Raw genomic sequence first — 15,046 nt, 5'->3', positions numbered from 1 at the left:
CATAACCTCTTAACTGCTTCATTACCCCCCAGCATTTGTGCCCTTTGCACTGGGTCATTGTTCAGGTCATCCGTCTGTCCTTGCTTAGAGATAAGCTTGGAAGGAGGACAGAGGGCAGTATCTTGGAGCCTGCCTACGGCACCCTAACGTTCCCACAGAGTGGGACAGTTCTGCTTTGTGTAAAGGCCCCGACTCCTTGAGAGTTTGTTCAATGGACTTCACTTCTGCTGGCCTAATGAACAACCTTACAGTACGTTTCCCAGGTCAGAATACTATACCCACATTGTTTAGAACATTTAAAGTCTGTTGCAGCTTTGGGAGAAAGAATTGGTCACGTAATTCAGTAACTACGTCTCTAAAATATGTTACCTATATGCATATGGTAATCTTCCTGTCCACGTCAGCTATTTCTAAGGATATGTGACAGCTTCATTCTTTAGATCAATAGCCCTTTTTCAATGTTCAGTGAAGAAACACCACTTACACTTTCCACAGCATTTACCAGAACCACAGAACGGCAGGGAGGCTGAAAAGGACCACAACGATCATCCAGCTCCCCAGAACCCCCACACCCCCTCGCAGCCGCCTACAGCCTCAGATCTCGCTAGATCCCCCCCGTCGCCTCCCTGCAGCTTCCTGGAGCCCCGCACGGCCCCTCTCCCCGTCCCGGGACCGTTCTCCCGCACACCTCCGGCACAGCTGTCCTCAGCACTCCCTCCCGTCGCGCCGCGGCTTCCCTCTCGGTGCTGCCCGGACAGCTCCGGCTGCCGCCGCGCTGTCCTGCGGGGCGGCCCAGGCGGCAGGAGCGGCGCTCTGCGAGGAGAGCCGCGCCTCCGACAGCCGGCTCCCAACGCTCGCTCCCGCGCACGGCGGCAGCGTGATGACGACAGGTCTGCACGGCCAGCTCGTAGGTCGGGAGCCAGGAACGGACACGGCAGGAGGAGAGAGGCGTTAGGGAGCAGCCGAGGCTTCGAAATGCATCAAAAAGCCCTGAAAAGCATCACAAAGCCACAGCCAGGAAGCTCGGGATTATCATGAGCAGCATCCAGGATGCTAAACATCATTTGCTACCATACCAGATGGTAGCTGAGCTCTCGCTGCAGACGTCCCAAAGCCAGACAGAACGGGAACAAACCCAGAGCTCTGCTGCGCGCACCCCACAGCCATCGCGTTGCAAGCTGGAGTGCCTTGCTCTTAATTGCATTTGTCCCAGTCTCTGTGAATGAAGACTCGGAAGGTAGTCAAGGCGTTGATTGAGCACGAGCGTGCTTTTATTATTATGTAAAAGACAGGAGGGCGTGAGAGGTCCAGGGTAAAGATGGGACTCATCCTCTCTTGTCACGGAGAGAGTGGCTCAGAGCTCTCAGTGCTGCTGCCCGGTGCCTGGGGCTGGAGGCCTGATTTTAAGTCCCCCTCCAAGAGGCTCAGCTTCTCCTCAGCGACGCTGACCTGCTCCTGCGTGGAGGTGCTGCTGTCGGGGCACTCGGACTGTGCTTGGGCTGGGCTGCACTGCAAAGGCACTGGGTCACAGTCCAGGCTGGTGACTGTGGTGTCCAGCAGGCTCAGGTCAGCATCTTCAGCACAGCCGGGAGAAATGAGGGCATGAACTTGGATGAGCTCCTTCTCTCCATCGCTGTTGTTATGTGGAAGGCTGTCATCTGAACCACAGTGACTCGTGCTTCCTAAGAGCCCTCCATCGATGGAAGCACACAGCGCACCATCGCTACTTGCCCCGGCTCTTCTGGGTAGACAAGGGCTCGATTCACCTAGGAAGGGTACACAGGGGTTAGTGTCAAACTTTCACAAGCTGAATTATGAAAGTGGCTCTTGATCAGGGGTGATCTGAAAATGCTAGGGTATAGGTTGGAACGCTAGAAGGAGATACAAGTCTACTGACAGCATGAATTCTATGTCACTGAAAAGCAAGGCTTTGAAAGCTGGATTTGCACCCTTACCTGCCAGCACCACGACTTCCATCTCAGAGGGCTCCCTTGGACTGTGCTGCAGTCGGCGTTTGGCCACAGAGGATGGTTTCCGCAGGCTGAAGCAGGAACGCCAACTGCCAGCTGGTGATTCCTTCGTCTTGCTGGGTGGACGTTGTCTGGAGAGAGAAAACAGTGACTGGTGTGAGTCGTGTGTGGTGCGGGGTGAGGGAAGAGCTGCACTGAGCTCTTGCCAACAGTTGCTTGTTCCTGGCACTGCCTGGTTTCCGCTGAAGCACAACTTAGAAACTCGCTCTCTTTCAAGCAGTTGAGGACGGTTCCACTCCTATAGCTCAGCCCTGAAGTCTTGCTGGCTAAATTCCCCTAAACTGTGTCAAGCAAGATGCAGAGCACGTGAGCAAAGGCTCCGCGGCTGTACAGGACAGCATCTAAGGGATGGCTCTTCTGGAGCCAGCAGGCGTAACTGCTTTCTGAGGAACCGTGCAGCCATAAAGGAAATTCAAAAGCACCTCTGACTCTGACATCAACACCTCGTCGGCCCCATCTCACCGCCAAGTTTAGTTTCTAGTGCCAGCAGGTCTGACCAACAGCTCTGCTTAGAGGAGAACCGGAACTGGTTTCAGGCATGTGGCCCCGACAGCTGGAAAACCCCAACGTTTCAAGGTAGAGCCAGCTCAGGCCAGGGTAGACGTCAGCATGGCTTTATACATCTCGTGACTGCGTGCCCAGCAAGGAAGGAATGGCAGCCTCGTGTGGCTAAACCGAATATGTTAGTTGAATCTCAGAGTCCAAAGGGAGCAGAGATTCACTGCAACAATTCACTTCAGGCACCGTTACTTTAATTTAGCTTCCACATGTTTTGGCGCAAGAAATAATGGGGGAAAAAAAAAACAACAACACAACCCACCCAAACAATGATGATGGTTGCTGGAAAACAAAGTCCTCTTTACCTTTCAGATGGAAAGTTGATGATTGTGTGGAATTTCCCCTGTACAGCTGTGGGGCCTTCTTCCACTTCTATGTCCCTGCTCTGTGTCACAACGGAAGAGCTGCTGTGGCCTCGCCTATGAGCCTGTGCCTCCTCCAGGGTGAGCAGCTTTGTGGCAGGAGAAGACACCCACGCAGACTTGGGCCCTGAGAGAGAACCGTGCCCTGTAAGGGAAAGCCACAGGTAAGAGCGAGGATCACAAAGCAGCACCACAGCCATCACAGTTCTGGGGGAGATGCTATAGTTTTCTCAGACCTGCTTATCTGAGCCACTAGAAGAAGAGGAGGTCAGAATAAGCATGTGGTCAGAGGTATGTTTAAGGCAAAGGACAGAGTCATAATTAATAAGAGCAGCTCACTGTATCAAAATGGGCAAAGAAAAACCCTAGAAAGCGGGGGCAGGGAACTCAGAAAGCTTCACTGCCACACTTTCATCAAGCTTCACCTGCATGCAAAACGTCGTAACGACAGTGACGGTTTTTTTCTCATTGTAAAGTTTGGACTTGGACATTCTCAGCATCCAGCAACAGGATGCCAGATTCTAATCTAAGCCCAGAAGTCTGCTGTCCCCTCGATAGAAAAAGTGTATTTCAAAGATCTTGGAGAAGGCCTGGATTTGATCAAGGTGTCTGATCAAGATAAAGCTCATGGAGGAAGACACTCACCTGCTCCATCTGCCATGTCTGATCCGGATTTGGAGCAGAAGAGGACGTCTGCGTGGTTGATGATGAATTCCACCACAGCCGACTGCGTCTGCAGTTCCATGCAGGCGGCTCTTCCGCTGGCGCAGGCAGACTCGTTCTGCTGTGATCTGTAGAAAAGGCAGATTTTAGCAGTCATTTATCCAAGATCCAAGTTTCCCCAAGTCTGGATTGTTGCAGCCAAAAGCTGTCAAATTGGGCTCCGGAGGCTTCCGCGGTGATGCCACTGAAGAAATTCTCCTGGATGGTCAAGGACACACCAGTCCCATCTAAACAAGAGGGCAGAAATTGTCATCTAGAAATTGTGCCTGTGGGGTTGGAGAACAGTCCAGGCTCTTGCTCTGCCGTCAGCCACTTACTGCACATTGCACAGGAGAAGAGCACATTCGATGGAGAAAAAGGTAGATTGCACTTTTTTCCGGAGAACAGATCCAAGCAGTGTGTTGAAACGGAGAAAGAAGTTTACCTTAAGAGGTTTGGAGCCCACACAATCGCTAAGTTCTTAGCGTGCATGTTTGTCACGGAACAGTTCCCGGCTAGACGAGCCAAGTGTCTTATCAGGTATTCCAGTGTCCTGGAAAATAAGAGAGGCAAATATTCAGCACCAATGAGCACGCGGTGCTGCGGTTCACAGAGCAAGCCTCAATGCATGTTATTGCTACTGTCACTGAAGATGAAGTAGATCCAACTTGACTAAGTGCCACACTGTGGCACCAAGCCCCAGCACAGCACAGCTGCAGCCACCAGCTGCACCAACTGTGCCCCCGTGCCCAGGAACCGACCCAATAAATTAACCCCGTGTAGCCTTAAACTGCTTCAACATACGCAGGCATCATGTTGCCAGCATGAGACAAGCCTGGAATCACACCATTGCCCTCTGAAGTGCAGCACAGCTGAGCTCAACAGACTGAAGGCAGCACTGACCTGTAGTAAGGAGCGGGCAGCTGCTGAATGACGTCCTGCATTCTGACCAGCTGCTCCTCATCTGTAGTGGCACCAACAGCCTCCTGGAATAGTGCAGAAAGGGATTGAGACACAAATCAGGCTAGATACCTGCCACAGGGTCGGGAACTATGGGGACAGCGTGCAGTTGGTCTGCGCCGAGACAGATTTTACGCCTTCCAGGAGGCATCTGGGGAACATAGCGGCACGCAGCTGGTGCCATCAAGGCCAAGGAGTCCAAGCAGCGGGCCGGTTTACAGCCTGATTGCGCAGCTCAGCTCCTCAAGCTTCAAGTGCACTTTGCTATCAATCCCACTCCCATTCTATAAATACTTGGGGAATAGAAAAACAAAACAAAAGAAAAACAAAAAACATGAATTCTCGCAAGCTTTGCGAATATGGAAATAACCGCCTCCTGGGACCACCGAAAATGGCATCCATATGATGCATGATGTGGCAGAGACATACGAGTAAACCCCACGGGGCTAACAGAAAAAGGGCCTCAGAGCTGGGGCACTGCTGCAGCCATCTCCCAAGAGGCCCAGGGAAGAGGTAAAGGAAAGACGTTGCCTTGTGCTTACCGAGAACTTGTCATACAGCTGGTCGGTCAGCAGAGGGTTCGGGAGCTCCCTGAAGTACATTTTGCAGATGGAGCTCACGCTGTGAGTGTCACGGACAGTTAGCTCAGGAATCTGCTCAGACTCAAATTCTTGGCTGGAGAGAAGGACACAAAAACGGGCGGGGGGGTTGAGAAAGAGGAAAACAAGTCAAAAGCCACACCAAATATAATCAAGCATTGGAAGGGCTTCCCGATTAACAGGAGAAAATGAACACTCAGTCACCAGCACCACACGAGCCATGCTGGATGAGATGTTTCCAAAAGGAGACCTTTTCGTTTTGCTAAGGCATTTCCCGTGACTCTGACAACTGGCTGCCTAGTCTACAATCCTAAGCCAGGAGCCCGGAGCAGCAATGAGGAGTGTGCGCTGCTCCAAAGGGCTCTGCAAACAGGAGGAAACGGGAATGAGAGCTGGCAGCGGTGACACCGCAGTCCCCCACAGCCTTCCAGTGCTCTGAAGGACAGAAGGAGAACTTCCTGCTCCAGCAAGTCTGCTGAACGCCCTGTGTTCCTATCAAACAGCGACAAGCCTGGCGCACCACTGCTGAGCGCACGCTGCCTGCACAGAGCTGCCCCACAGCGCAAGCCTCTGAGCACCCACAACAGGGCACGCGCCCCTACTGACCGCTGTGTCAGTCGCAGCACTCTTACCGCAGTCTCTGGATGTTGGACGCGACGCCGGACAGCCGGTATATCCCTTGCACTACGCCGTGCTGCTCAATGAACTCGGCGCAGCTCTGGAGGACCTGGGGGACTAAAGAACACGTGCCAGCGGTTACTTGAGCTCCTCATTCAAGTCCTGGTTCAGGCTGTGCTCCTGTCAAATCTCATCCACTAAGCCCAGCCAGGCTACTGCTTAGTTCTTCCTTACAGAAGAAAGCTGTCCAAGATGAGGAAACTGGACAGACATGTGTTCCTTGCATTCAAGAAGTGTAAGGACCTAGGAATCAGCCTGGAGAAAGTAATTCTGGGGAAGCCAGAGACACTGCAAGTCCCACCACAGCTCCATGGGAATGAAAGGAGGTGTGAAATCTCATGTCCAGGAGAGCTGGGAAACTGATGCAGGACACTCTCCTTGGCCAAAAGGCTTCCTTTCTTTTCAGGCTAGCGTGGGATTGGCTTACAGGCTTTGGTTTAAGCAAATACAAACGTGCTTGTCTCTTAAGAGCATTAGCCTCAGTTTATCTTTCAGCCATCAACTTCCATTACACGTTTCTCCACCGGTACCAACCTGCCCCTTTGCTAGATATGACCTCCCTTTCATCTTTAGATGCCCAACAGAGGAAGATCTCAGGAACGGGCTGTCCCTTACCATCGCGACCAGAGTGGAGAAGATGCTCTCCCAGGTCACAGCCAAACACCCTTTCCTTCTCCACCTCCCGCTCTTTCGGTTTCTTTGGGCAGGCCTTCACCAAGGAACGAAGGAAGGTGACGAGCTTGCCGCGTTTCTTTGGCACTGCACGACAACAGGAAGAAACCAGTTCATTTCAGGTTTGGCTCAGTTGGACGAGGCCGAGCATAACACATTCTACAGAGCACGTCAAAACGGGAAGAACGTTACCAAGTACATACAAAAACGGATTTTCTCCCATCCGTGCCGGAGGAGCCAAAGGCCAGGTTGGATGGGGCCCTGGGCAGTGGGGTCTAGTCTCGCATTAGATGTGGAGGTTGGTTGGCAGCCCAGCCTGAGGCAGGGGGGTTGGAACTTGATGATCCTTGAGCTCCCTTCCATCCCAAGCCATACTAGGAGGATTCTATGATTTCCCCAAGTCCACTCATAAACACGGGAGGATCGGGCCAAATCTCTGCGCGTTCCGATGGAGTTTAATGCACTCCTCTTGCTTGGCTTGCTCAACTTGGGGATTAAGGATCCTCTTGAAAAGCCACGTTCTGATCAAGCGTATCACTAACACAACCAGGCCTCTAGCTGTCCACCAGGGACACTGGCTGTTCTCAACCTCGTACTGACTCGCAGAAGAACTGCCTTTGCCCTCCCTCATTCTCATTGCCTACAAAACACCAGCCATATGCCCCGTGATATGCCTGAAGGATCATCAGCACAGACTATAACACGGGATGGATAAAGGAGGTATTAAACACAGAACACACCCAAAAAGAAACGCCATTTTGCTTCCCTGCACCATCAAATGCAACATCCATACCTGGCTTTGGCACTGAACTGAGGAGAGACTCCGGAATTTTTCCATTGATGAGCTCCACGCACTCACTTGGGAAAAATCCAACCTGTAACAAGAAAAAAAAGAGAGGTGCAATACTGAAGGCAGCATTTCTCAGGCCCGAACTGTTCAACCAAAAGCCACCTAACATTTTCCTCGGAACGTGCTTGCCTGACGCTCCGTAAGACTATCCAACAAAAAGTGGCCTGCATAAAAGTAATAATTATTCAACATTTGCAGCCAAAAGACCTACAAAACAAATAATTGCTTCTGTAGAAGATGTAGAAGAAGAAAGTTCTTGCTGACTGAGATGCAGCTGCAATCCCCAGCTCCGAGCTACCCAGCGTTCTGCAGCCAGCAGCAGCAACAAGCACGCGGAGGGTCTGTTACCCTACCTTGGCTGACAGGCAGTAACTTCCTAAAAGACACTAACTTCACGTTCTGCACGGGTGCAAGCAAAATACTCTGAGACACTGAAACACTGTCTTAGCTGCTGTATTTCCAAAGGTGGGGTTCAGTGGCCGTGACCTGATGCATACTGTGAAGGCTCTTGCTTCTAAGTGAATCAAGGAGACAGTTTCCTACAAAGACCACCTCTGACACCGACACAGGGAAACCATTTACGTCCATGAGCCATCCTGTGCAGGCAGCACAGCTCTTAGCCGAGATTCCCGACCTGATCAAAGTTGCGCTCTCAAGTCTGAAGCTTGTGCCTACCTCAAAGCCGTGCTTGCCTCTCCACCAGGGGGTCAGCTCCTTTGGTGGCATATCAGTAACGCACACGATGTCTCCCACCTGCAAAAGACTGCAACATCAATCCCAGCCTCAGCACGGCTGGGAGGAAAGCACAGCTCAAATGACTGCATTCTTCTGCACCACAAAGCATCGTCAAGCTCGAGAGCAATTGCACCAGCGCAGCACTTAAGGCATCTTCCATTGTAAAACTGAACCTAGAGGTAGAAGAGTCACTACAATATACAACTACAGAATACAGCTGCTCAGTACGAAATGCTTCTCAAAAGCAGCAGGCTCTCTGCCAAAGGGAGAGCTCCAATTAAACCACAGTCATAAGCTAGCGGGGCTTCCTGAACAGATCTACACACTTCATTCACTGGTCTGCTGTTGCTCAGAGACCAGGCTACAACACTGGGCAGTCTCTGTTTGATCATAAGATCCAAATGCCAAATAAAGCCCTATTTTAGAGATGGCCGAACTCCTCCCTGCATCCAACCCAGTGCAAGTCTGATCTGGAACTGCATCTTCTGGGCTTCACCTCACCAAACATTCTGAAGGTATCTGAGAATATTCCTGATGCGTTCCCGCCTTATACTCTCCTGTACATGACAACTAGGAACGCCCTTAACTGCTTACCTCAAAGGAGAGTTCATCCGGTGCCTGGGCAACGTATCTCTTAAGAACATGGGCAGCAGCAACAGCTGGAATATTTACAGGTGACTCCTCGTGGATCAGCTGGGGCTTCCCATTGTTCTCAGTCTGAAACAGAGAGCACAGGCCATGGTGAGAAGCTGAGGACAAACGAGGACAATTTCAGAGCAAGGAGCATATCTGCAGAAAAAGATCCTTATCGTGAGTGCTTAACAAGAAACTGCAAGTCTAATAACAGCTGTTTCTCTTCCCAACGTGCAGCAGTATCACCAGGCAATGCAAAGATGCGTCTCTCTCTACCCAGACTAAGAGGACAAACACCCCAACCGAGAGGACTCCTGTAGTTTTATAAACTTGCCACGCTTGCACTACTGTCTTGCCAAAGAGGAGCATAAGAGTCTGCTTGCTTCCTGTAACCTATTGCTTGGAGACCTCAGCCATGGACTGGACACAGGAGCCGGTCCACTGACCCAATCCTTGGCTCACTACAAGTGCCTGCTTCCCTTAACTTACTGAATATGAGAACTTGGTCTTTGGGTGACAAAATCCAGGCAGGATGGGGAAAAAGCTTCTGCATGTTTATAACGCTCGATCTGATTCTGTCGGTACTATAACGTCCACGGCCATCTAGATGCTCGTAGCAAGGACATGAAGCTTTTCAGGCAGCTTTTCAGTGACACCGATAGAGCTGGAAGGATTCTCCCTCTCTTGAAAAGCAGGAGAGCTCATCTGCAGCTCACTCTGCCGGCTCAAGTCAGCAGAACAAAGACCAGTCAGAGCTTCATACTCTACCTCCATTTGTGCCAGGTCAGGCCCACAGCTGATCTCGCTGCACGCGATGCCCATCACAGCAGGCACGACAAGCTGGAACTGAAAAGAAACACACTTCTATTTTCTCTGTTCACACACCACGGTATGGAGAGACTTCTTCAGAACTACCCTCAGTTACCCACTGGCATAGGCAGGTGTTCTAGAAACAACCACTTTGCTCAGTCAATTCAAACGAGACAGCCTATTGCGCAGCAGTTTACCAAGTCGCTATCCCTCTGCTAGCAGATGGGGACTCCGGCACAAAGCAGCAGATGCGCTTGCTCAGAGCACTCCGACAGCGCAGTAGCAGGGCAGTGAGAGGAGTCACTGCTGGGGGTGGATCTGCTCCCCAGCGCCCGGCTCCCACCAGTTCACCTCCAGCGCCGGCTGCAGCCTTGCACACAGATTTCCTCTGCTTGCATCTCTGCTGTGCTCCCCACAGCTGTCGTGCGCACACACAGCCGAAGCACGCATGCTCATGGTCACGTTGTGCAGCCCTGCACAAACTGGGACTAGGACTCCTTGCCTAAGGGATTGGTTTCCTAAAGATTAGCCGGTCACAGCATCACAGACAGCATCCTTCTGAGGGCTGAGCTGGAGGGAAAGTGGAATAACTCTACATATGACCGGTGTCCCGTCAAGGCTGGATGAGGCTGTGTTACTAAACACGGTGCGACGCGGGCTGCAAAACCACGTGGGGGGACAACGTGTGGCACGTACCGGGCAAGAGATCAGAACAAGGTAGACAAGTTCCTTGAAGCCGCAGCCGTTTCTTGTCACTTTGCTCTGTTCTTCCGCGAGCAAAAGCTGCATCAAAGGAGAAGGCAGAGGGCGGGGAGAGGAGAGAGAAAGAGCTGATCAGTGAGCTTGCACAATTTAACAAAGAAGACAAGGAAAAAGCCCTGAGACAAATGCCACCTCTATGCTTTGGAATGTAGCTACTGAGTGAAAATTATGTCTGATGGTCAAGAGTAAGCAGCATGACACTACCAGCTCCGCCAGCCAGCAGCTTTCAACACCTCACTGTCCACCCGTCTATCTCACACTGTCTCAGCTTACCTACAAGATGCTGCACAAGACGGTGTGAAAACGAAGGTACTCAGTTGATGCACAAGTGCAACAAGCGAGCTACTCAGTCAGAGCTCAAGCGCTCCAATGAAGGGACGCAGCAGGCACTGCTCCTCCCCTCATTCTAGCTGCTTATGACATCACTAAGGGCCACCAGGCTGCTCCACCATGACAGACAAGGTGGGGAAGCAAGACCACGTCACAAGACCAGAAGATTCCAACACTCCAACATTCTAGAATCAGAGGGCAGTTGGAATTCTACCTCAGCCAAATCCTGGAGAAGCTAGCACGGGGTCATCATGACCAAAGCGCAGGACCCGGCGCTTCCTCCCAGCAGCATACCTTGCAGTGCAGGGCCTACATAAAATCCACACTAGAGTCCTTTGTTTCATTCAAAAGTGTGTTACAGCACCGATCTATTTCACTGTAAGGAAATCAAGGAAGAGACGGGAGAAACACAGAACTGCTACGAGACTGCTATATACATTTCTTTCCCAAGTGGATTTTTGCCTTTTTGCTTCCAGGACAACCTCATTTTCTTCTCCCCTTCTTGTGGGGAAGCTGCCTCCAGTGCCTGAGGTTCAGGAGACAGCATGAAACACAACACTAAGACAAACGCTTGTCGTGGGCGAGGAATGGCTGTGCTTTGCCAGGCATACGGCGGGGCAGTAAGTGCCACACGGCAGCCCCAAGCCAAGCCCTGCATTCAGTCACTGTGGCCACAGCTGGTGCATCGCTGCCAGAACGTATCCAAGGATACAGGTGGACGCAGGCACTCCTGCTCCTTCTGCAAAGCCATCCTCTGCAGAGCCCATTAGGTGCCGCTCAGTGCTATGCCAACCAGGCTCCCGTTTACTGCAGCCCTGGGATAAACACGCGTGTACTCTTCTGTGCAGCAGTGAGCTCCAGGGATGAAGCACAGAGGGTAAGCCAACAGAATCTACTGCTGACTCCATCAGCTCCTTCTTCTACCAACCATGGGCAAACACTGTGAGACAGAACATAAGGGGAAAAGCACTTCTGCTCACACGCCTGCAATGGAATTCAAAACAGCTATTGCAAGAAGAGCTCGTAGGGTAAACCTAGCCTCAGAGACACAAACGCACCAGGTTCCAGGAAATAGCATGGCACATTGTTGATGAAACGCTGCTTCGTTGCTCGGAGAGCACGCAGCATGCCGCTTTGACAGGCACAGCAGTGCTGCGACGTCCAAGCTGGGCACCAAAACCTCCCCAGCATCCCTGGCCAACGCTGCCAGGGAAATGCAACACCTGCATCCCTATCTGGCTTACGGCACACACACTGGGGGGCTGCCTTAGTCTCAGGTGGGAGGGATTTTTCTTCAGAGTATCTGGTATGATGCTATGTTTGGGTTCTAGGAGAAAAATCACACTGATAACACCCTGATCTTTATAGTTTCCGACAAGCAAAGTTGCACAGAGCCAAGGCCATTCTCAGCAAAGCTCTCAACAAGGAGCTGGGAGGGAACTGAATTAAGACAGCTAACGTAAACTGGCCAAAGGGATATTCCATACTATACAGCATCAAGTGGAAGGAGTTTTGAAGGGGATGAGAGTACATCTCACTCTCTTTTATTGCTTGGCGGCTAACTGGACAGTGGTTGGCGGGTGGTGAGCCATTGCTTGTACATCACTTGCAATACATTCATATATATATTCAGAACTACTTTTATCTCAAAAACATGAGTTTTACTTCTCTTTTTCCACCCAACACTCTCCCCCATCCCACGGGGAACAGGGGAGTGGGCAAAGGACTGCGTGGTGCTGAGCCACCCACCGGCTTCAACCACAACAGGGCCGCGGGGCAATGGGAGCAAGCACAGAAATAAAACACAGAAACTCGCTGTTCCTTGGGCTCGTGGCTGCCACAAAGCTCGTGTTTTAGTGACGCAGAGAACTGTATCTCCAGCTATTGTGTGTCTCGTTAACCACAAGCTCAGCTATGGGCTGTCACCACAAGCAAAAGATAAACGTAAACAAAGGCTTATATCCACACGTACCAATCTGGGTGTGAGCAATAAAAGCCCATTGGGCCATGGACAAGGCAGGCAGCACATAGGCAGGAAACAGGAAGGAGTTGAACTCCAGCTCTCCTACACAAAAGAAAGGGAGAGCACCACGGGAGGAGTTACGACACAGCTTCAGAGCTTACAGAGCCCTGAGATTTCCAAAGAACGGTGCCAGGGTAACTCTCACCATTCCCATGCAGGGGTCTTCCCAGACGCTTCAGCTGCTGACTTCCACTTCCTCTGTCATGTGTAGAAAGTCCAGGTGACAAATGCTCATTTCGTCTGGGTAACGCTTCCATGGTCATGACTGAAAAAAAAAAAAAAAAGCAGCATGCAACCCCATAAAATGTACCTTTCTGCTCTTTCTGTCAGCACGACATCTAAGATGAGCATTACACGTCCCTGCTACTGATTGAAAATTCATCCAAGCCTATGTTCCACACAGCTTCATCTCAGTGCCAAAAAGAAACACGTAAACAGATGTGCAGAGGATTCTTTGTGCAGATAAAAGTGCGGGGTGCATATGTATTCTCTTCTGTAATAAATATTAGTTTAGAATCCAAAGGTAACTTTTCAAGAAGCAGTATGAAAGAAAGGTCAGTCAAAAGGAAATATGTGATTTTCATCTATTTTCATCTAAAAAATCCTTGCTAAACCTCTTCCCATCAAAAAGAAAGCATGCTGGGCATTCTTAGCAGCAGCTCAGAGGACATCTTGCACCACAAAATGCAGCACATGCTTTTTGCTCACAGGCCCCTCATGTCTCTAATTTGTGTCAGATTCACTCAAAATGACCACGTGGACCAGAACAGCCATTTGGTTCTGCTGAGGTAGGAACCCACTGCTGGGATGTCCCACAGTCCCGTTTCCCCGCTACTTCCAGCCCTGGGGGGAAAAGGAAGAGCAACTGACTTCACCTACCCAGACTTCTGCACGGCCTCCAATATGGTCTCACATCACACGGAGAAGCATGGTGGAGAGCTCTGGCAGCTGAAGAAATCAAGGTTGCCTCTAAGATCTTGCTTTAAAACAACATGACTTACTGCCCATGAGACATGAAAGACGAGGTTAGGGTTAAAAAGCCTCCAATCCCCATGGATGTGGCTGTCTGATAAAGACAACAGCTGTCCGCTTTCCAGCAGGGTGATGCTCACCCAGCAAAGCACTCACCAGCACATGTCTTTCATAGAAACATAGAATTAGCAAGCTTGGAAAAGATCTCCAAGATCATCCGGTCCAACCATCCACCTTCCACCAACATTTCCCACTAAGCCACGCCCCTCACAACAACATCTAATGTTTCTTGAACACCTGCAGGGATGGTAACTCTATCACCTGTCTGGGCAGCCCGTTCCAGCGTCTGACCACTCCTGTGGAGAAGTTTTTCTTAACATCCAACCTCAATCTCCCCTCATGCAACTTCAGGCCACTCCCTCCAGTCCTATTATCACTTACACAGGAGAGGAGGACAACGCCCACCTCAACATAACCTCTCTTCAGCTAGTTGTAGAGAGTGAGGAGGTCTTCCCTGCGCCTCCTGTTCTCCAGACTAGATAATCACAGTTCCCTCAGCCGCTCCCCATAAGACTTGTGCTCTAGATGCCCCGCAGCTTCACTGCTCTTCTCTGGACACATTTAAGGCTTTCACTGTCCTTCCTGTAGTGAGGCACCCAGAACTGAACAAAGTACTCAAGGTGAGGACTCACCAGTGCTGAGCACAGGAGGATGATCGCTTCCCTGCTCCTGCTGGCTCCAGTTCTTTGCATTGCACTTCCAATCTAAACCGTTCCTTCTGCGGTAGCGCTTGCATCCTCACTTAGGGCTGGAGCTCAAGAGGTCAACACAACAGAAAGAACACAACGTGCAACTGGAAGACATGACTCAAAGCTCACAAGAGTCAACTCTCTGACCTTGGGCACAACTCACCAACCAAGAGCCAGGCCTTGCCAACTTGGCTGATCTGAGCATGCCAGAGGGGATCAGATCACAAAGTGTCCATTTCAATTGCAGCTTCATGTAGGAAAGAAAACCAGCTAACAGGCGTGAATGAATTCACTCACAAGCTGCACAATGAGTCTGTTCTTCATTAAAAAAACCACATGGATTCCTAATCCAAAAAGAGAACAGCAAGAGTTAATACCAATGGAAGAGGTTCCTGGTCCGAAGCCTCATCCTCTTACCCAACTTTCCTTGCCTCGTACTCTTCCCCAACTCCTGGGCGATGCCCACAGGCTTAAATTCAGACCTCAAATTCATAGGACTACTGTATAATCAATGAAAATTATATAAAGGAATTTTATATAATCAAATAATATTAAGATGTTATAATAATGAAGTCAGCAAGAGAGTTAGGCACAGCAAGACAAAGAGAATAAATAGGATGC

The 15,046-nt window shown here is 50.7% G+C and overlaps 1 protein-coding gene across 5 annotated transcripts; it reads right to left on the bottom strand.

Annotated features, from left to right (window-relative positions):
• Window positions 1-1,257: 1,257 nt before the first annotated feature.
• On the bottom strand, window positions 1,258-14,978 carry LOC116242818 (rho GTPase-activating protein 32-like). 5 transcript variants are annotated; one of them, XM_090122010.1, is made up of 19 exons: window positions 14,589-14,978; window positions 14,369-14,490; window positions 13,584-13,652; window positions 12,850-12,969; window positions 12,654-12,746; window positions 10,286-10,372; window positions 9,548-9,625; window positions 8,741-8,863; window positions 8,087-8,164; window positions 7,355-7,436; window positions 6,505-6,648; window positions 5,844-5,946; window positions 5,155-5,287; window positions 4,556-4,638; window positions 4,098-4,205; window positions 3,596-3,741; window positions 2,894-3,095; window positions 1,956-2,101; window positions 1,258-1,766 (listed from the first exon to the last, which is right to left on the bottom strand). In XM_090122010.1, the coding sequence occupies exons 4-19, from the start codon at window positions 12,856-12,858 to the stop codon at window positions 1,339-1,341; spliced, it is 2,043 nt and encodes a 680-aa protein (XP_089978136.1). In that variant the 5' UTR covers window positions 12,859-12,969; window positions 13,584-13,652; window positions 14,369-14,490; window positions 14,589-14,978; the 3' UTR covers window positions 1,258-1,338. The 5 variants fall into 5 exon arrangements, with proteins under 5 accessions (XP_089978136.1, XP_089978138.1, XP_089978139.1 ...); XM_090122012.1 differs by adding an exon at window positions 10,896-11,621 and having other exon boundaries at window positions 1,259-1,766; window positions 12,654-12,969; window positions 14,369-14,976; XM_090122013.1 differs by lacking the exon at window positions 12,654-12,746 and adding an exon at window positions 10,896-11,621 and having other exon boundaries at window positions 1,259-1,766; window positions 14,369-14,976.
• Window positions 14,979-15,046: the final 68 nt, after the last annotated feature.

Source organism: Phasianus colchicus, chromosome 20 (assembly GCF_987193195.1).
Source record: "Phasianus colchicus chromosome 20, bPhaCol1.hap1.1, whole genome shotgun sequence".
Lineage (NCBI taxonomy): Eukaryota > Metazoa > Chordata > Aves > Galliformes > Phasianidae > Phasianus > Phasianus colchicus.
Note: the sequence above shows the minus strand (reverse complement) of the source record. Positions and strands in the feature narration are given on the sequence as shown.

Bases quoted from the DNA above. Each gene is read 5' to 3' on its own strand.
- LOC116242818 (XM_090122010.1), bottom strand. The intron at 10,373-12,653 runs GTACGTGTGGAT...CCTTTGATGCAG, and splicing joins TATTGCTCACACCCAGATTG to CTTTTGCTCGCGGAAGAACA. The intron at 3,742-4,097 runs GTAAACTTCTTT...CCTTTTCTACAG, and splicing joins TGGGCTCCAAACCTCTTAAG to ATCACAGCAGAACGAGTCTG.